This window comes from Bemisia tabaci, chromosome 7, assembly GCF_918797505.1.
Source record: "Bemisia tabaci chromosome 7, PGI_BMITA_v3".
In the NCBI taxonomy this organism is placed as follows: domain Eukaryota; kingdom Metazoa; phylum Arthropoda; class Insecta; order Hemiptera; family Aleyrodidae; genus Bemisia; species Bemisia tabaci.
This window is the reverse complement of record NC_092799.1, coordinates 40,971,366-40,993,968: the sequence shown is the minus strand read 5'-3', so window position 1 is coordinate 40,993,968 and position 22,603 is coordinate 40,971,366. Positions and strand designations below refer to the sequence as shown.

The 22,603-nt window shown below is 41.6% G+C and overlaps 1 protein-coding gene across 1 annotated transcript in view; it reads left to right on the top strand.

The window, feature by feature from the left end:
• The first annotated feature begins 816 nt into the window (after positions 1 to 816).
• Swip-1 (EF-hand domain-containing protein D2 homolog Swip-1) overlaps positions 817 to 22,603 on the top strand; it is a 69,096-nt gene continuing 47,309 nt past the window's right edge. Inside the window, exon 1 of the mRNA XM_019045329.2 lies at positions 817 to 1,182. Coding sequence (XP_018900874.1) covers positions 1,007 to 1,182 — 176 coding nt within the window. The 5' untranslated portion in view covers positions 817 to 1,006. The remainder of the gene's footprint in view (positions 1,183 to 22,603) is intronic.

The window sequence follows — 22,603 nt, the reverse complement described above, 5'->3', positions numbered from 1 at the left end:
GCTATGTCTTGTCTTATCGTGCCGACATAGCCAGTTAAAGTTTCAACAATCCGGCTGCAGGAAAATGTAGAAAGATATACTTCGTACCTGTGGAGGGTAATGGGCCCCTTTTTCTCTTCATACTCTTTCTGAGTGCTTGATTTCTTATATGTGCGGCTGCCACAAAAAACACACGCTGGCATTTTGAACAAATGAAAAAACGAACAAGAAAACACCTACCCCACGAGGTAATAAATAAAATAAATTGGCATTTTGAAAAAATGAAAACACTGACAACTACTGACAAGAAAACACCTACCCCACGAGGTAATAAATAAAATAAATTGGCATTTTGAAAAATTGAAAACACTGACAACTACTGACAAGAAAACACCTACCCCACGAGGTAGTAAACACATTTCAAATAACCCGCACTTCGTGCTTGCGGCATCAGAAGCGACTAGCACCAGTCAACTTTAGGCGAAATCAGAAAAATGATGACCGTTGTTTTGTTGAATCCGCGAGAATTAGATGTGCCTCACTCAAAATACATTGGCGGAATAGGGCGTGCTCGGTCTCTATTTGTCTCTGAGATTTTCAACATGTCTTCAACGGTTTCCGCGAATCTCGATCGTACGGCGTTTTTGGCGGAGCCATGCGGGAGCCTCTACCGCAGCGGCATCTATAGGCCAGAGGACGAAGTACAAGCTTCTCGGGTGCCTACGATAGAGAGCGGGCTCGAACAAGATTTGCACCCGGCTGAAGTATCCTTATACGTAGTAGTGCAGCCCTCTAGCGAAGTCTGGATAAACTTTAAATTTGTATTGTTATCAGTCGTTTTGTTTTCATTTGTCAGTTAGCGCGGGAATATCAGTTGATCACGACCTAACCTCAGTCGCGCCGTGTGTGTTTCGTGAATTTGAATTCGACTCAATCATTTTTACCGTTTTATCTTTGCGTGCTTATTCTTGTGTTACTTTTAATTTTCCCTGTGGTTTTTGTGCTCCATCTGAGATTAGTCCCAACCATGCCTGCAGATGAAGAATTAAGTTCCATCCTTAACAGAAGGCAGCAAATTAACGATGCTCTCGATGAGGGAAAATCTGTCGCCCCTCAGTTCAAAAAAGTTAATTGCAACGTGTACACAGAGTTCCAAGAATTCTCCAGGAAACAAATCAAAGAATACGAGAAATCATTCAACAGGTTAGCACTATAATAGAATTTACCTAATCATTATGTATCCTTGTTCACCCTGTGCACTGTAGTCATAATTATCAGGGTTCTCTCTGTCCTTCCGGAATCCTATGACTTAGCGCTTGCCCAACTCACAAGGTCCAAACATTCTGCTTTATTGGTTGTAAATTTTGAAAGCTCAAATAAACTGATATTGGAAGGGAAGTTGGATGTCTGAACTTGAGGTCCCGAAGAGCCTGCATCAGATAAGTCGCAATATTTGTTTACTCTCCGTTTGCAACAAAATGCACCACTATCTTTCTATAGTGTTCGAGAATTAAACAAAAGCCTGCCATCTGTATGTATAAAAAATAGTTTGCCACGCTTAGTAGCCGAAAGTAAACAAGTGTCAATTTATCTTTCTTCAAGGTTTGTGGAAGCATTTCAATACAAGTTGATTTCGTACTTTGCCACCCGAACAGATAAAGGCTTTTCACAAACTTGCATGTAAACACAGTTGCAACTTGCATTTTGAACTCAAAACCGATTATTTACAATCCTCTTAAGTAGTATATCCGTAGCTAAAGTGCGACACCACTTATCTCCGCCACGGTGTTCCTAAATCTCCGTTTTTAGTCAATTTTTTTTAAGAGGAACAAGTCGACTTCATGGCTTGAAATGTATAAAGAATATTTTATTGACAGAGTGAAGAAATTAAGTAAGTTTTCAATAAATTATGTTGACTCGTTTTCCAAGGAAAAAATAACCTTTGCCAGGAAGTCTACAATGTCGCAAACGGAGATACGTTGTCTTGCACTTATGCTGAAGATCAAAAATTATTTGTAAACAATGAAACCCAATTAGAATGCAAATTGAAGTGGATTTGCCTTTTTCAATTAGAGATTTTCCATATTCAAAGACAGTTAATTCAATTTCTAATGGTGGTTGTAGGTATCAATGTGCATTTCTTGGAAATTAGTATAAGATGTTTATTTCCAATACGTATTGAATCTGTGTTGGGTAATTGCATGATAAAAGTGCTCACGTAAACGTAGCTACCGTGTCGGTAATTGTGATTGATGAAGATCGCTCATTACCTTACTTCTATTTTCGCATACGGCATTACGCATTATCCTTCCCGGATTAAACAGTCTCATATCATTACCTAATTGTGAAATTTCATCTCACATCTTAAAAATAAGAGACATTGCTACCAGAGAATTACAGAGAGCAAGTAACATTATGATATTCTGGCAACCTTGCAAAGTACTTATTAATTGCCTCTCTGCTGATAGCTGACCGTCACAAATCAGGATGTCAACGAGGTGATCAGAAGAAAATAGTGCGAAGTGTTAAATCCGCTGATTGTGTCCTGTGCGGGGGGTCATGGTTCTTGATGCTCTGCGCCATGACCCGAAGTAAAGGGCGATTGGGACAACGCGACGCAGTGACGTATGGCATCAGCGATTCATTGGAAATTAATCAGCCAAGGACGAATATGCGATCCTGGACAGATCTGCGATCGGTCGGATGTTCGGTGAACAATGATCCGTAAATAACTTGGGTGACTGCATCCACAGTTACTTAATGCTGTGTCTCCGGGTACTCGATCGGTGAATAGTCGCAAACTAGGTGGTTCGTTAATCCACATCGCTCCCAAGGTAAAAGCGATGTCCCTCGATATTTTTACGCTAAATTGGCGAGACACGCGAGTCTCGACAGTTTGTCAATGATTCTTTTCAAATTTTCCAAAAATTTTCACCCTAAACATGATTTCAGTAGTTTATCAAATTTTAAATGATACCTGATGTTTCGTCGAAAGGAGATTTTTCCAGGGATGCAAAAAATTATTTGCAGAAGCAGTCGCAATTGCAGCCTGATAAGTGAAAATTCACTTACCCACTTAAGTATGTTTAGATAAGTCTTTCAGTCTGCGGAAACGTCAAATTAAAGTACTCACTTATTGAGAGAAATACTCTAACAAATTGACCGCGTTAAGAAGAAAAGAACTAAGCCACATCAACACTGTCAAATTTAATTGGGCAGTTAAATTTTTTACATGAAAACGGTCGTGCAGAATTTTTTGCTAAATTGAATTTTCCGCATAGTAGGCACGAAGCTAGTTCCTCAAAAATTTCAAAAAAAAAAAAAAAAAAATCTGCACAAACGTTCTTTTGCATAGAATTAAATGACTCAGTCAAAGGCAGTACCTGATGTGGCCTGGTTCCTTTCTGCTAAACGCGATCCAAATCATCGCGCTTTTCTGTTTTGTGGGGTAGTCTCATGTTTTACACGAAAACGGTTGCGCGGATATTTTTATAAATTTAAATGAAATTTCTGCATAGCACCAAGCAAATTCTTTAAACAAATTTAAAAAATCCTCACAAACGCTCTCTTGTAAAAAAGCAAACGACTCAGCTAAATTTGGCAATGTCTAATGTGGCTTATTTCCTTCTACTGAACGCGATCCGAATTATCGCGCTTCTCTATGTTTCGCGCAATTTTTGGGGAGAACAAGAAAATTCCTCCGGATTTCCTAGTTAAATTTGGCAATGTCTAATGTGGCTTTTTTCCTTCTACTATACGCGATCCGAATTATCGCGCTTTTCTATGTTTCGCGCAATTTTCGGGGAGAACAAGAAAATTCCTCCCGGATTTCCTTCGCGCGCATCTCTGCATCTCCGAATCTGTTTCTCCCGTGCATTATCCGAACCCTCCATCCATCCCGAGACTTAAAAGAGTCTGGAACCAGTTTGCATTTTCATCCAGACGATCCCGCATCCATTGGTCGACCGGGATCGACAACAATGGAAGCTTAAGACCTTGCCCATTCCGGGATATCCATGTCCACCGCGGGATGCCCGCCGCCAACAACCATTGAAAATGGTCATGTTTTGCGGCCTTCCTCCCCCTCCCCCCACCCCCCTGCTGCCGACCGATCGACTCCGCGTCATAAACGAATGATGGTCGTTCTTTCTCATCCGCGGCGACAGTTATCGTTAACCGCTCGATGATGCTGTGCAGCGGCGATTGGAGTAATGTGTCTCTTTGCTGTGAGGAAAAACGCCGTATGAACATTCTAGAGTTGCCAAATTTCCCCCGATAATATGCTAATTTTCCTAGGAAAATTACGCATGTTCTTCCTTGGACTTTTCAGATATTATGGTTCGGATTGCGAAGAAAATTGAAGGACAAATTTTCCAAGTAAATTAATTTTTTATCGGAGGACGTATAGTAACCTCTGGAAGCTCATATGACGTTTTTCCTTATCGCGGCAGCTCTGCTAGGGAAAACGCCGTAAGAGCATTTGGACGTTAACGAATTTCTACCGATCGAATGTGAAACTCCTAGAAAATGTATGAATTTTTTTGCCGGCGTTTTCGCTGAAGACGTAGAAGAAGAAGAGGAAAAAGGTGGTGATGATAAAAAGAAGAAGAGAGAAAGTCGAAGAGATGAATTTCTCTGAAATTTTCAGATTTCTTAGATCAAATTACGAACGAAATCGGCTGACAAATTGGAAGTGAGATATTCGAAAATTTTCCTGAAAATTCGTGATTTGGCGAAAGAAATTTGGCAACGCCTGATGGCTTATACGGTGTTCTTCCACAGCAGGCAGTATTGTAGATTCCCGACCCCCGACGGGTGAGAGATCATGGCCTAGGTTTTCGATTTTGTGTGAGTCGACGAAAGCGATCCGATAATCTTGGATGCTCATCATATTCATAATTCCTTATGGCTAATTTATTCCCGATGGGGCGCCTCGGGGCGCAGCCAAACCTTTTTTTTTGCGATAAACCGATTGATCTTCCATTTAGACGAATGGAAAATGGATCGATAAACAGGGTGCTCGCAAGGAACACCTTAATAATCTATTCTTTACCATAGCTTCAAATGGGAACGTATCGATACTCGATCATTCACGCCTTGCAACTGCAAAACACGTTACTAGTCTCTTCTTGGGTTGAGTTTTCCTGAGGTGCTCGCTTTGCTGGAACAGAGCTAGTATGGTCATTTGCAAAGATCAAAAAAACTCGAAATTCATTTGATTTGATTTCCCTCTGAGGAGAGTAGAGCGGCGACAAGATTCGATAGTTTTGCCAGGGTCTCTGGCGATCTGGAAAATCGGAAAATTCTTGAATTCGTGCCGAGTTATCCTTTACTGCAGCAGCAGAATTCAGGGCCGGATTTAGGGGATGGCCAAATGGGCCGCGACCCATGGCGACAAATTTAGGGGGCGGCAAATTTTGCATTTTTTTTAAATATAGCTATAAAGAAAAATTGGATTCGGAGAAAAAATTACGAACGAAAAAAGGTGACAAAATCTCTCATTTCCCGACAGTATATCTCTAATTTTGTCGTCTTCCTGTGATACAATAGACAGCGCCTTTAATTAGTCGAGTTAAGACTAAGAGAAAAACCAAACACGGAATTTGGCCTGGAACGGCGCGGCGCAGAGAGCAATGATGACGAGAACTTGAGTTGAACAGAAAAAACCCACAGCATGGCGCGGCGGTCGGCATGTAACGCATATATTAGCGCCTACAAGACTGCATGAATACTTCACGCATTGCTTCAAAGACAGTGCGGTCAGCAGCGGGCGGCGTGAAACGCATAGCGCCTACGAGACTGCATGAATACTTCACGCATTACGTTAAACTTACCAAGTGCGGTCGGCATGAAACGCATATCGCATTTAAGACTGTAGGAATACTTCACGCATTGCGCCAAACACAGTGCGGTCAGCGCGGCGCGGTGACGGAAGTTAAAATTATTAAAGCACATTTATGTTTGTTCTTTCATAATATTTTCGTTCATTTCATGTAAATGAAAGGCCTGGTCCACACAGAGATAGGTTTACGGAACTTAACTTTCGCGTCAAGTTACGTGAATTTTTGCGAGTAGTGTTGACAGGGCTTTCGCAAAAAATGTGTTCAACACGAGTAAACGTGTCTTATGCACCCCTCCCCCTCCGGCACGTTCACTTGATGGTTTTTATTGATGTTTCAAAACGATTGAGAAGGGGGCGGCAAGCAAGTCAATCCGGCCCTGGTAGAAATGTTTGCTTTTTGTGCAAATTCTCGATTGTCACCGATTTGTTTAGCCCAAGGGTCTCCATGAGACACAGTGTGCAGCTTCTCTCTATACCGATTTTCCAAGATCAGGCGGTCCTCCTTTGTCACATATGTGGTATCAAAGTTATTTCTTGGTGCGCGTGCGGTGAATTTCGCGGCTGCATTCTTATCTAGTCGATTGTTTGTTGTCGCGGTTGAATGGCCATTAGCGGCGGAGGTGAATGGCGATGGGAGACAGCGAACCGTTGCATTTGAGGACTGGGAACCGGAAAGAGGAACCCAGGAAGCCCAGCACGTGAGATAGGAATGCAGGCAGCACAGCAAGTGCACCATAGCGCGCCAGGCGAGGACTCGAGTTCGAAATTCGAATGGATCGCCGCCGTAGAGCGAAAGGTGTGCCGAGTGCGGTCTCACAATCAATCGCAACGTTGTCAGAATCTTACGAAAATCAGCCTGTTCTATTGCCATTTTCACCGAAAAAAAAAAGTTACGGGCTGTACAGCCGTGCTAAGGAAGAACGCCGTATGAGTCCTCAGATGTTGTCACAGTCAAATTCACTGGAAAAATGGTGAAATTTTTTTTTCAAAATTTTCAGACAATTTTGTTCACGATTTAATTTACGATATTTGAAAATTTTAAGGAAAACTATGCAAAACTTTCCTCACAAATAGATGTTTTATTCGAGGACATTTGACAACTCTTGAATTTTCACACGGTGTTCTCCCTTAGCACGGCAGTATATACATCGTCCTTCCCGGGCTGGAGCCGTAGCTTCGACCGCTCCGGGTACTACACCCGGAACTTTCGGCCTCTGAGGCCGGAAAGCGGACGGTGTGTCCGCACAGCCCATAAATACGGCTTCCACGACCGGAGTTTCTTTCAGTGGAACTGAAAATTATGAACTCCGACCTCACCACACATGTCACCATTTCCTAGTCGAAGCGACGTAACTCCAGGGTTGCAGAACTGACTCGAACGATTCAATTTTATATGGGATGTGACTGCGATTACTGGCCTACATAATTAAGCTTAATTTTTGCGTACAGTCAGGCGGGAAGTCAGTGAAATTTTTAGTTGAGAATGCACATTAGTTTCCCAGTAAAAATGTAAATGCAAGCACCGAGTAGAAATTTTGCAACGTGGAAGTACGGTTACGCCCTTTCGCCTGAGAAACGACGAGTTGTGCCCAATCACTGAAAACTGTCTAAGTTTCAGCATTGTTAGTAAAGACCGGGCTTAAGGCTGTCAGTAAAGACCATATCGGCTTCCATAAAAGTTCCGGAAAAATTTGTTTTTATGTAAATCTTTGTCTTTTTTGCTAAACCAGCCAAACATACGATTATCTCACATGACCGTTTACCGTCATCATCGTGGCACTGCCCGTTCAAATCAACATTACACACGGAGAAAAAAACTTTGTGCGGGGGACCCGAAGTTCAGGTCTATTATTATGGATCTCTGAAGTTTTCGGATCACGTACCTAAAAACTTGAGGTCCACCTGCCGAAGTTCGGGTCAGACACCTGAAGTACTTCGATATATACCGAAGGGTTCGGGTGACACATCTGAAGAACTCCGGTACATACCGAAGTGCCGCGATGTCTGGCCCCGAACTTCGGCAGCTCGACCTCAAGTTTTCGGATGCGTGATCCGAAAACTTCAAAGATCCTTATGACCTCAACTTCGGGTCCCGTGCACGAAGTTTTTTCTCCGTGCATGACTGGAATCGCGATCAAAAATACTTTTCCTCGGAATGGCGAGGACTTTGAGAAATCATGCAGTTACAATATTTTGTTCTTGTTTGTTTGTTTTTTCTCGCATGATCCCTTGCGCAATCGCCGGAACTGCGGCCGATGTGGCAGAAATGTCTGTTCCAGTGGGTGAGTTTGGCAAGGGCGCTGGAATGCAATTGCGCGCGGATGCAGTTGCATCGTTGATCAGCTGCCCAATAACGTTACGCGATCCCGAGACGCTAATTGGTTTGACATTTGGCCCGTTTCGAGCCCGACAACATAGTCGATGAAGTTTTCGTCGCAACCTGTTGCGCCGCCGCACAAGGGTATCGCATATCAACCCTCAACTATTCCCTACAGGGTGCGTGACGCCTTAGAAATTCCTCGAATATACTTCACTTTTTTTCGAATTTTCAAGTCCTGGGATATCCTGCAATTTCGAAAAATCGCTTGGAAAAGTCCATGATTTTTGGATCATCTGGTCATTGATGACAGATGTAGACTTTTAAAGGATGGTTTCACTGGGAAAAAAAAAAAACACATTGGATGTAGAGTCCAGACTCTTAAAAACATCGACAAGAAAAAATGCTCTTGATTCAATCGGATTTTTGCTTAAATCAAGGACCAAGCCTCTTTATTTGAGCGGATTTCCTTTTGATTTAAGCTCAAATCTGATTGAATCAACAGTATTTTTTCTTGTCAATGTTTTCAAGAGTCTGGACTCTAGTTCCCATGTGTTTTTTTCCAGTGTTTATTTTTCTTTTAAAATGAAGCCTTTCCAAATGTGTAATAATGTGCGCACAGAATTTTAAGCCTTACCCCAAATTTCATTGACGTATCCCCATTTTTGACCAAATACATGATTCGTCTTTTCCCGGGCAGAGGAACGTAACTCCATTCAAAGGTTGCAAAATTGACTTTTCAACAATTCAATTTCTCAAAAGAATTTATTCGTGCAATTTTTGTCTCAATTTTTTCTCTGACTTTTGCATGAGGTTAGACGAAAAATCAGTGAAATTTTCAGTTAAAAACGCCCAAGATTCTCCTCGTAAAACTGCAATTTGTGAGGGAAAATTTGGCGACTTTGAAATATACGATAGTTTACAGGGTGTTTACAAGTCCAGAATTTCCGGACAATAGTACTGTTTTTTTTAGGGCGGTCCGGAAGTACTGAAAGAGTGCGGAAATTCCACAAGAAGGTCCGGAATTTTTTTCATTTTTTTGTTGTCATTTTTGTCGCAATTAAAGCGAGAAATTCAAATCTTTGAAATTCTTCGAATTTTGTCAATTGAAGGTACTGAAAAAGTACTGAATTCTTCTGCTAAGAAGGCACTGAATTTCTTGGGAGTGTACTGAAAAAGACCCGCAAAAGTACTAATTTTTGGCCAGCCTATTTTAGTAGACACCCTGAGTAGTTAAGTTTTTTTCGAGAAGGGAACAATGGATTATACAGTTCTTCTAGAAAAATTTAAAAATAATACTAACTACCCCTAAAAGCCGAAAAACTCCTAACTTCGAACTATTTTTTTTCCTCGACTATGCGACCATGGTCGCGTGGTCCAGAAGCTTCTGCACGCGTGATATAGAGAAGAGAGAGAGAGAGAGCCAGATCATGTTACGCATCCAGCACCGCGGAACCGGAACTTGAATAGTCCAGCTTCGAACCAATATGTTTTGTCGCGGTGAGGGCTGTTTATCCCCGAGTGCGGGGTGATGTGATGCAAAGGAGTCAAAGGTCCCTGCGGAGCTTTCACCAAAGGTCAGCGCGGAGATTGTTATACCACTAGCAACTTCGTCGTCCGGCTGCCCTACGATGACGTGTCAACACCGCGCCAATTGAACTTCAAGCCTAGTCTAATAATCAGGAGTTGCATCGTCAGTCGCGTCTCGCCACTGATTTTCCGCCATGAGTCATCGAGTTACCCCGTCCAATCAGCTGACCATCGCCGACTTACCTCCGAGGGATGGATCTTGTGAAATTGATCTTTATTATCGATTGTTTGATTACCTTATGTCTACCGTGATCGCGTGATCCACGGATTTTGAGATCGTGTATTTTTTTTATTTTTTTTTTTTTTTTTTTTTATTTTTTTTTTTCATCCCTGGCAAACTATACTTACCATTCAAACATGTTTTGTCGAATTGTGAGTTTCGGCAAAAATCTCAAAATTTTCAGTCTCTTCTCCTTTTAATTTTCGGACTTCTTAAAGCATTTTGAAGAATGAGTGTACCTGAACCCCTGTACCCTGATCTTTCCATTTATCAGTTAACTCTGCAGAACCATCGCAAGTCACCCGAAAATAAGCCAGAAATTCATCGCTGAGCTTTACTCCAAGTAGGAATTGTAAATTCACTCTTTGCAAATTTTTTAAATTTTTTTTCTTTGCAAATATACTTGTTTTTTATTTTAAATTTTTTGAAACAATTTTCCTGCCAAACCTTGCCGATATGCATCTCTATTCGCAGCTATCTGACGACCGCCAACGCCGCTCCGTATGTGGAGCCAATCCTTGAAAGTAAAGAAAATGACCACCCTGCCTACAAGGCCTTTACATCCAACGAGTCAAATTATTGTACAATCGGGAACAATCAGAACATGGCACAATCATCCGCCATCAACAACTGGCAATCAGCTAATTCAATCATTACAAAATCCGCTCACTGCGGTTGAAAGACGGCACGCATACCAACTTACTTACGAGTCTATGGCTAATGCGATGACTCAGAATAACGTGAGTTAATGCGTTACCAACATTTAACGCGCTGTGTTTGAAAGCTCAAGATGACTTGTTTACGTTTGCCGCAACGCGAATCGCGAGCGACCTTGAAGGGTCGGATCCAGTTTAATGGCCGGTTCGCCGGGAAGCGGTGGGTAAACGTGGGGTCGGCCCGTGCCCCCGATTGCCCCCCCCCCCCCTCCCTCTTCCATGGGACGGCATGCGGCAGCTGCGGCTGAAGTGTGGGAGATGGAATGGCCGGTACATACTACGGAACCCACTCCCTAAAAATAAGTATTATACAAAAAAAAAACAAAAAAAAGTTGGTATTGTTCTTACCGTAGACCATACAAAAAGTGCCAAATCTAAGGGGAACTCAACTTTTGACGGCGATCTCCTTTAAATGTATCATAAATATTAAGTGGGCTAATGAAATCTGACAGGAATAAATGATTACGAACTTTTAAAATTTTGTTTTTCTTGAATGTCTGCCCTCGTTCAAGGTAAGAACAAAAAGTCTAAAATAAAGTGAAAAGTTTCAGGGTAAGGACAAAAAGTCTAAAATAAAGTGAAAACTTATTTGAACCAACCCTCACGCACATTCTCGACTGCGACAGAAAATCCGCCATCTTGACTCCTCCATTTACTTTACATGTAAAGGTGACATCAGGCGATTTTTTATGACAGTCTAGAAAATTACGTAATTTTATTTGGCGTGGGCCTATCTCCCGTGAATATAAATATGATTTTCCAACTTTTACCATCTGTGTCGTTTCCTCCATCTTTTCCATCGAAAAAAAGTTAAATTCTGGATCGATTTCGACCACCGGCCGGCGCGGCGTACGCACCGCGTATTTCGTCTTTCGACAGGAGCGAGCGCGAGCGGTTCGACGCTTAACTTTCACTGAAATCTCCAATAGTCGGATATTTCCCCCAAGTTTTATGGCACGTGAACGCATCGAATATGATTTGGGAGCGGCTTCCAGAGGCCGGTTTAGTGCACCCAAACGGGCGTCGCACGCTCTGAATCCGACGTGGAACTATTTTTATGACCTCTGAAATGTCACATTTAGACGTCTTCAAATCAAAAGGAACTATGTCCAATATAACATGAGCCCTGCCATGCATATACTCTTATGGATCTCTGGGCTCATGTCAGAATGAATATAATTCGTTTTGATTCGAATACGTCCATTTTACCGTTGGCGTTCTTTTAGACTCTCGTCTCGGACTGTCCTGCCAGAGTAAGAAAGAATGCCATATCTACATCCAGTTGTCGCCAACTTGCCTCCGCTTCGATTATAATTTTCTACAAAACTATCAAATATTTTCCTCCGAGTTTGTTTTCAATGAATTTTACAGACATTTCATGTATCATTTCTGAAAATAGCAAGGAAAAACATCGGTAATTGTTCTAAAAAATTAATACATAGGTTGTCCCAAAAGTACTGCACGTTTTTTTCTTATTGACGAACGGTAGTAGATATCAAAATGCGGTTTGTGTAGTCTTAAAGACCGGCCAATTAGAGATAAAACAAGACAAATCCGTGCTCTCTAAGTCAAAAAATGACCAAGTTACAGCGTTTTGAAAATGACTTGTAGAGGGGACCCCTACGGGATTTTCAGCTTCTTTTCTGGAAAAAAAACAAAGAGTTGATTGGTTTTTTTTTTGGACAAACGGTAGCAGATATCAAAATGCGGTTTTTGTAGTCTTAAAGACCAAGCAATTACCAATAAAACAAGACAAATCTGAGCTCTCTAAGTCAAAAAATGACCAAGTTACAGTGTTTTGAAAATGACTTGTAGAGGTGACCCCTTCAGGATTTTTAGCTTCTTTTCTGGAAAAAACAAAGATTTGATTGATCAAAAATTCTACAGAGAAATCGTTGCGATCGAATGAAGTTGGTAACATGATATCAGCCCGGACCTTGCACCCTGCGATTTTTGGTTATTCCCTACGTTGAAAAAGGGCTTTAGAGGTAGGAAGTTTAACTCCATCAACGATATGAAAAGAGCTGTTGAAACTTTCTTAAAGAACATTAGGCAAGAAGAATTCGAAAAAACCATCTTTGAAGAATTGGGAAGAACGGTTGCGGCGCTGTGTGGCAAGTGATGGAGGGTATTTTGAGAAGAAACTAGTGTCCAGTCATCCAGTGAAGAAGAGTAAATGCTAGTAATCTTGGTAAGATTCTGCAAAATTGATTTAATAAAACCACTTGAATCCTTAATTCTTTGTTTTTTTTTCCAGAAAAGAAGCTGAAAATCCCGTAGGGGTCCCCTCTACAAGTCATTTTCAAAACGCTGTAACTTGGTCATTTTTTGACTTAGAGAGCTCGGATTTGTCTTGTTTTATCGGTAATTGGCCGGTCTTTAAGACTACACAAACCGCATTTTGATATCTACTACCGTTCGTCAATAAGAAAAAAACGTGCAGTACTTTTGGGACAACCTATGTATTTTGTCGAGTGAATTTAAAAACATTCGGTTGCTCATACGGCGTTTTTCTTGGTAGTGAGTGCGGATGCCTCGAGTCCCAATCGGTTTGAGCCGGTCACGTACGGTGGATTCCTCGGCGACTAATCAAAATAAAAACGATCGATCCTGTCAAAAAGACCGCTATTAATAGATCAATGTATTCGATCGATGGGATTTTTATATATCTCGAGAACCGCTCAGCCTCATCAAGAATTCTTTCTCGTTCTTTCGGTATATTGCATTTTTCATGAAAATCAACGTCTTCGTAAATTCTTTCAATGATCGGTAAACTTAATTGTTCGGTTAATTGAGAATCAAATCATTTCATATTTTGCTCCATGAAAAGGTCCTCTTAATTTGGATTGTATTTTGCAAGAACTACAATTTCTGGCTCGGTTAAGAAACAAGGTATGAACACACAAGTTAGTTATTAGATGTTACCCCAGCTAATCCGGCAGCAGGTTTTCCATACGTTAAAGTATCCTTTTTCCGATGAGCCTAACAGTGTAGTTCCTTATTGCAGAATGAAGCCCATTTGATGTCGGGCAAGCACTGGGAAAAAAAAAACACACATTGGATCTAGAGTCCAGACTCTTGAAAACATTGACAAGAAAAAATACTCTTGATTCAATTAGATTCAAGCTTAAATCAAAAAGAAATCCGCTCAAATTAAGAGACTTGGTTCTTGATTTTAAGCTTAAATCTGATTGAATCAAGAGTATTTTTTCTTGTCAAAGTTTTTAGAGTCTGGACTCTAGATCCAATGTGTTTTTTTTTTCCAGTAAGGCGACAGTATATCGACGGTGAAACTACCAAACCACGTATCTCGGTTTGCAACGTCGCAGACTTCCTGTCATACTTTATTTTTCAAATAGAAAACTACTCAACGTCAATTCGTGAAAACTTCCGTGATTTTTCCTCTTTGTGCGGAGAAAAATCTGTGAAAATTCTAAGGAATGATATTGATTTGATCTCCTTCAAAAAAATAAAATGTGAGTGGAGAGTTTTAAACACCGCAAACGAGATACGTGGTCTGGTTGTTAACCGTCGATATGCCATGTTCTCCAGGCTTACGTGGTTACGTTTTGGACAAACAGTATAAGTAAGTAATAAGGTTGAAAATTGGCATGAAAATAGTAGCAATTCACTCAAGGTAGCAGTAAGTACAGCTCTCCCGCGGAAGCACGGGGAACTAATTGTAAGTCCAGGTATCGATTTCCGACTTATTATGAATCGTTATTAAGTTAATCGTACACCACCAGATACGGAGAGAAGCTTCCGAGCTAAGATCGCTCTTGCTCTTGGGAGAGGGCCGGTCACGTCGGTCGCTGAAAACGAAAGTTGGCCTGTAGGCCCTCTTTTTCGATCTGCCGACCGTCAAATCAGGCCATGACCGCTACGGGATCACTTTCTTACAGGCTGCACCTTCAGTTTGATTCATAGGATCAGGCACGCCGCGCCCTCAATCGAGTTGGTCCGCGCTTTTTACAAGTTTAATCCCCTGCACGACCGCACCAACACTGAAAAAAAAGAAAAAAACCCGGTGTATTTACTAAGAAAAGGGTAAAAATACCAAGAATTCAGGGTTCTATTTGATCCCAGTTTTTTCTTGGTAAAATTACCATTTATGGAATTGGTAATTTTACCGAGAAATGACGGTAAAATTATTGAACTCTCTCGGTAATTTTACTGGAACCTGATAAAAACGCCAATATTTTGTATCGACTGTGGTAGAATTACCGAGGTAAATGGCAAAGTTACCGGGAATTGATTACCAATAAGTAAAAGTGGTATTCTTACCTGAAAAAAAAACAGTAAAAATACCGGTTTTTAGGCAAGCTTACCAGTCTGTCTTGGTAAAATTACCAATAATTGGTAAAAAAAAGTGAGATGGTAAAGGTACCAACGGACCTTGGTAAAAACGCCGAGAACTTTTTTTCAGTGAAGGATTTTCAAATTCGAGTTTTCATTATATCTCATGGTTTTGAATTCGTCACCTGCAACACCCTAAGCGCAATTAGCTCTCTGTGGGGCATCCCGCATCAGTCACAATTCGCCATACCCTTAGGGCCGAATCAGCGCAGCGCTCAGGGGCTCGGGGTACTGGCAGGTCTAAAGACCCGCATATTGCAGGTTGTACACTTCGTAAATTGAAAGCGGCGTAAATTGATATGTGCCCTATCAGATGCCCTAGAGACCAGATGAAAAATCAGTGAAATTTTCAGTTTGTAATGCCCAAGATTCTTCAATAAAAATCGCAATTTGTGAGAGGAAAGACAACATTGAAATGTAGTTACGTTCTTTCGCGGGGGAAACGGCGCTATATGGAGGGCCGGATTTAGGGGGTGGCGACATGGGCCGCGGCCCATGGCGGCAAATTTTGCAATTTTTTTAAATATAACTATAAAGAAAAATCGGATTCAGAGAAAAAATTAAAAACGAAAAAAGATGACAAAATCTCTCATTTCCCGAGAGTATATCTTTAATTTTGTCGTCTTCCTGTGATACAATAGACAGCACCTTTAATTAGTCGAGTATAAGACTAAGAGAGAAACCGAACACGGAATTTGGCCTGGAACGGCACGGCGCAGAGAGGAATGATGTCGAGAACTTGAGATGAACAGGAGAAACCCTCGGCGCGGCACGGCGGTCGGCATGTAACACATATTAGCGCCTACAAGACTGCATGAACACTGCACGCATTGCGTCAAAGACAGTGCGGTCGTTGCAGTCAGCAGCGGGCGGCGTGAAACGCATAGCGCCTACAAGACTGCATGAATACTTCACGCACTATATCAAACTTACAAATTGCGGTCGGCATGAAACGCATATCGCATTTAAGACAGTAGGAATACTTCACGCATTGCGCCTAACACAGTGCGGTCAGCGCGGCGCGCCGCACTATAAAATTAAAATTATTAAAGTTAATAAGTTAATGAAGTAAAATAAATTATTAAAATTAAAAAGTTAAAAAGCACTTAAAATTATTAAAGCACATTTATGTTTGTTCTTCATAATATTTTTGTTCATTTCATGTAAATGGAAGGCCTGGTCCACACAGAGGTAGGTTTACGGAACTTAACTTTCGCGTCCTTGAAGTTCCGTGAATTTTTGCGAGTAGTATTGACAGGGCTTTCGCAAAAAATGTATCCAACACGATTAGGTAAACGCGTCTTATGCACCCTTCTCCTTCCGGCACTTTCACTTGATGGTTTTTATTGATGTTTCAAAACGATTGAGAAGGGGGTGGCAAAATACAGGCGGCCCATGGGCGGCAAGCAAGTAAATCCGGCCCTAGTTATATGGTAAGAGATCGGACTTAACGAAAGATAAAGCTCATAGGGCCGAGAAGGCAGCCAAACTTCTACACGAAAAATCTTAGTAAAATGCTACTGCCAATCTTCATGACCCAACCTCAAAATTACCGATAAGTAGTATTCGTACTCTCTTCATGCGGGTACTGCTCACCTTAAAACGAGCTGAATTTTTCTAAGCGGGCTCTACTTGGCAGCACCGCAGCCACGTTTAATTGGGCTAATGTATCGCGTACGTTTTCGACAGCGACGGATTTGGAATCCTGGTAGCGGGACCGATGGAACGTGGATCCGTCGCGTGGCGAAAATGACTTGTCGAGCCGAAACGGAGCATTATCCGGTGATTCCGCTTCATACATTGTGCCCGAGCGCAAATGGACCGAATTTAGCGGAAATCGACCCACGTCGAAATCCGCGATGTAGGTCCGGAGTCGCCGCTCGCTAATTCCTCGGATAGAAACGGAACCCGTAGCGCCGCAAATTCGCGACTCTTACATTTCTGTACACGGTTAATGGTTTCTCCAGTTGCTGGGTGTCCCACACCTGCCTCTTTAGGCTTTTTTCTCGCTGATTTTGGGTTTCAGATCAGGGCCGGATTTGCTGGGGTTTGCGGCACCTGTCTGGAGTCTTGGAGATGTTCAAAGATTAAAGAGGTTCTGAAATTGGGATTTGGGGTGTCATGGGGCCCTTGAAGTTTAAGACTTAGGGCTCCCGATGACCTTTTGAAAAGAGACTGGAATTTCTTGGAATTTTTGGAAACTTTGAGATCAGGGTTTTCGTGGGCCTTGCATATGACAAGGTCCATGAACTCTTTTGAGCTCTCACCTCAATATTTTATCGGGTTATTACGGCCGATGATTTAGTGGACTCAAAGAGTAGTTTTGGGGAGGGGTGATTGGGAATGATAAGTAAAAGCTGTATTTTTTCTATCATGTGGGACCAAAATGAGGGCATTTGGGACCTTTTATTATCTTAGAAACGTTAACCGCCTTCAATTTACGAGGTGTACAACCCGCAATGTTCAAGCCGATTTACCCGCGAGCACCGCGGGCCCTTGAGCACCAATCCAGCCCTGCTCCAGATTCTTGCCTCAGTCCACATCATAGAACCAAGTGCTATCGTAATAACTTTACCGATTTTGCGAAAAATTTTGTCGAATCGGCTCCTTGTACCCTAAAAAATCACCTGTTTTCACTGAACATACCGTGTTTATCGTGATCCCCTACATTAAATGAAAATTTCTCTCCGTATTCTCTTTTGGAATCTTCTTGAAGTAAAGGCGACTATCAGATTGAGGATAAGATGGAAAGTTATACAGGAGCATGACGGTGATAAGCTCAAAACGGACCTTTCATACCCGTGTCATTGTCCCCTCCTTTCTAAACGGTGATACGTTGCGGCGCATGGCGGCTCTTTTATTGCCTCATAATTAAAGGCACCGGAAGGGCAATTGTCATGTGCGTGTGGGTGCTATAAATCGAATTTATTGATCCTTCTCAAGCCTCTCCCCTACCTATGCTCCCTGCGTGAGTGATATTTTTCTTCCTTTACTGCGTGTATGTCATACGCAGTAGCCGTCTTATACGCAAACATGTGGATTCAACTACTCTGATCATAGCAATTTGTGATCTATATTGAGACCGTATACTGGGTCCCAAGTATCCTAGGTTTTAACCACTTCAGTCTCTAGCGACCTAAGAGATAAAAATTTCATTGTGCAAAAATATAAATGACGTCATTGGGTTCCATTTTAACCGGTGCTCACTGTTCATTTCAATAACTCGTTTAAAATTTTTATCAGAACTTCCCATTCAAAGACAATATATTTTAGAGACCGCGCATTGCTATCTGCCCCATTGTTTAAATGTTATTTTCGGAATCCAACGCTCAAATTCGGCAGAAGATTACCGATAATCAAAGAGTCAAACGATTCGCTCAGCAATCTTACACGATTTGCAAAAGCTTGTGTAGCAAAGTAATTACCACGGCATTCAGCAGTAATCAATTTGCAAATAATTTTTATTTTTCCTCAACAAATTATTCATGAATCACCATGATTCATGAAGCGGAAAGACGTTATGACTTCTGAACTTTACTCTTGCCTCACCTGATTCCATTGCTTGGATTGCAGGGATTGGAAAAAATAATTTTAATATAACTCGGACCAAAATCAATTAATTTTTTGAATTTTCAATGCTCATTAAAAATGATTCGTCTCCTGATTATTCGGTGATTTTTTAGGAACCAAATAACTTGTTTACACGTCTGACTCTAGACCAATAGGTCCCGGGTTCGAATCCCGGTGGTGGCGACAAATTTTCACGGAACTGACGTGAGGATCTGGAGAAACAGACTCTACTCGGCCTTCATCCCTGAATTTGAAAGCCGGAGCATGGATGTCCCTATCGCCCTTTTGTCTACGGACATTAAATCTCTATCTATAGTTGGCTGTAGACCTCTGATAAGAGGTGTATAAGCCATTAAACCTGCAAAAAAAAAAAAAAAATAACTTGTTTAGTCATACGTGCCGATTTACGAATTATTTGTCTGCTAATTAGTAGACTGAGAAAAGAGATTTTACAGACGTCGAGCACCAATCCCGATTAGTTTACCAAATAATTATTTGGTCAAGTAATAATAAATTGGTAAACTAACCAGGGTTGGTGCTCGATGTCTCTAAAATATCTTCTCTCTGTTTCCATTGCTTGAAGCGCTTTCTCCGTAAATTTTGAAGGGGGACATTTTAACGTGTTGCTTTAACTCATATACCTCGCCTAGTTGCCCATCTAAACAACAGTCCCAATCTTCGTAAGCGGGAATTTGCGACGATCACCGTGCTCGCTGCGGGCAATCACAAGATCTACACGAGTCCAGTTGAGCATTGCCGTCACTTTACGTCTCGACTTCTCGAGATTTTTCGTGACTCGGTCGCCGTAACTGCCGTAAGACGTAGACGGGGACTCCGATGGTCCGATTCGGCCATGGACCGCGGTTCGTAAGCTTCAGTTGCCGTAATCCCCGCTGTCCCGCGTGACGTTCTTATGTGGGCTCGTGACTTTCTCACGTTTTTTCAGTTTCACCTGCTTATTGCTTCAGATCGCGTTCGGTTCACGAGCTTCACCACCGCTGCAACCACGGTGGTGGTTTTGAGGAGATTGGTGCGAGGTTTACTCGCTCCTCGCCGGGCTAGAATACTGCCGTGCTAAGGCAGAACGCCGTATGAACATTCGAGAATTGCCAAATTTCCGTCTATAAAATGTTCATTTTTGAGGAAAGTTATGAATACTTTTCCTTGACATTTTCAAGAACTCTAGATGAAATGGAGAGCAACAGGATCTGAAAAATTGGAAAGAAAATGTTCATAAGTTCACCGGAAAATTCGTGTCTTATCAAGGAAATTTGGCAACGCCTGAAGGCTCACACGGCGTGAGTTCCGGCAGTTAGCACGGCAGAATACTCGTCAGTATTATTCAAGATTAAGATGACTACATTTTGCAAAGGGCCTGCGGGCTGATTGTTGAAATTGATAGACTAAGCGAAAGACAAAGAAAACAGGAAGTATGGAGCGATCCTATATTGCTTGAAATGATTGGTTCCTATAGACAAAGGGGGGAAATGATGGACTAAGTGTACGGTATCTTATCTACCTTCTTTATCCAGTGCAATCACCCGCTTCACACGGTTTTTCATGGATTTACTGTAAAATTGAATTCCTGTTCTTTCCCGCGTCGAGAACCCAGAAATTTTCATTATCACTCGAAAAGTGGAAATTTACTCCCCTGCATCACTGTCCTCTGACGTTTACCAGAGGCAGACAGACAAATCTACAAGTCGATTCAAATCAGAGTACTTTGCTGTTCTAAAGAATAACGCCATCAGACATTGCCAAGTTTCCTTGGATAAAATACGAATTTATTGGAAAAGTTATAAATATTTTTATTCCAAGTTTTCGAACAATATCGTTCGCAGTTTAATGTAAATTATCTGAAAATTTCAAGGAAATATATGCATAGCTTCCTTTCAAAATAAACATTTTATCGGAGATAATTTGACAAATCTCGAATGTTCATGCGGCGTTTTTCCTGAGCACGGCAGTACTATACTGCCGTGCTAAGGAAGAACGCCGTATGAAAATTCGAGAGTTGCCAAATTTCCTTCGATAAAATGTTCATTTCCGGGGAAACTTATGAATATTTTCCCTTATAATTTCCCGGACTTTTCGGTGGAATTGCGAGCAAAATTATCTGAAAAATTGGAAGAAAAATATTCATAAGTTTACCAAATAATTTGTATTTTATCAAGGGAAATTTGGCAACGCCTGAAGGTTCATACGGCGTTCTTCCTTAGCACGGCAGTATAGTGTCGGAGGAATTCCTCATTCGTTGCCAGGTATGATGTGAGGCTGAAGATCTCCAAGATTTATGAAGTGGGGCTCCCGATCACGAGGGGGACGAGGAGTCTGTGACGCGGTATGAGGATGACGCGACGTCTGCCATCTTCGGTGCCGCTAAGAGCTCACCTTGAAGTCTTGAAGCCTAATGAATTGCCGCAATGATCTCCGTGTTTACGCGCAGTCAACCAGTTCCATGTGCAGTCATTCCGTCAATCGCCGATTCATGATCCGCTGAAACGGTGAGCAGCCGCCTGACTTGAGACTCAGAGCCGCACCAGATAAAAAACCGCTAATTGTCTCCTCTCGTCGTCTATTAGTTACCGTCGACCCGCTAATTAGTTACTGTCTACAAACATCAAGTTTACTTACCGACTCAGCCAGGTGATTTTCGCGAGGGAAGGAGAGAATTTGTCTTTCATATTGACATGATTTGTGTTCGTGTTTTTCTTCGTGGCGTTCTTTTCTGTGGTAGCAAGCATCAGGAAAAACCTTGGAAACTAGAAAAATTCGATAGCCATTGCTGAAGTCATAATACGCCTATTACCGATTGTGATGTTGCTAATCGCCGTCCAAATTTTATTGTATCCTTTTAAAAATAATTTTTTTTTCAATCGCGATCCGGCGTTTCCTCGATGAAATATGCAATTTTGTCCGCTTTCTTTAAGTATGGAGCAGATCATGCATCATCATGCGGATCATGTTTATGTCACCTCAAGTTTGCGGGATAAATAGATTGCTGATTTAACAGTTCAATTCTTAAAAAAAAGTGACAGCAATGTTTCAAATGTACATTTTACAATAGTGGAAAGCTAATTTTACCACGGGGATGGTTAATTTATGATATTTTTATTGTAAAATCTACATTTTAACATGGTAGTCACTTTATAAACTACAAAATTGTTATATCGGCAATTCAATTTTTTCCGTATTGGCCTCAATCCAAGGATCGCTAGATTGGAGCCATTTCCGCACCCTGTAGGCATCGGTAAAAATCTATATATCTGACCCCAAACCTGCTTTTTCTCTGATACCCTGGTAAAAATTGGCGATAGGAGCTGCGTTTCAAAATACCATAGGAGTTCTTATAGCCAACTAAAGAAGGCTATTGAAAATCATATAGCTGGCTGTAGAAAGTGGAGCAAATCATATAGCCGGGCTATACGAAGCTATAAAAAAGTATACTGTCGGGCTATAGTTCCTATCGCCGGGCTTTACACTTTATCGCCATTGGCTATAAAAGGCTATAAGAAATTGTGTAGAAATTCGTGTGCTTTGGAAATCATTAAGTTTGATACGGAACTACCTTAATATTTACAAAACACACATTATATTTTCCTTTAAAACATATTTTTTTTTCATCAATTAAAATGAGAACAGTCCATACAGAGTGTGCAAACATTTCAAAATCATGAGTTGGAAAGCGCTGACTCCGCGAGATTAAATATTAGAGCCTAACACAAAGCGGAGCGGCGACGAACTGGCGCCTACAAACCTAACAGGGATACTTCACGCATTGCGCAATGCGTGAAGTATCCCTGTTAGGTTTGTAGGCGCCAATGCGCGTTTCGCACCATCTGCCCGCCCGCCGCGCCGCAGCGTGCCACGGCGTCTGAAGCAACTATTTCACACCAGAGGTATTGCACAGTATCATAAGAAATTGAAAGCGCTCCAACATATTAAGAATGACAGGCATCCCTCGAAAGTACGGAGCTTTCCTCGCAAAATAAATCAAGATACTACGGCACAAA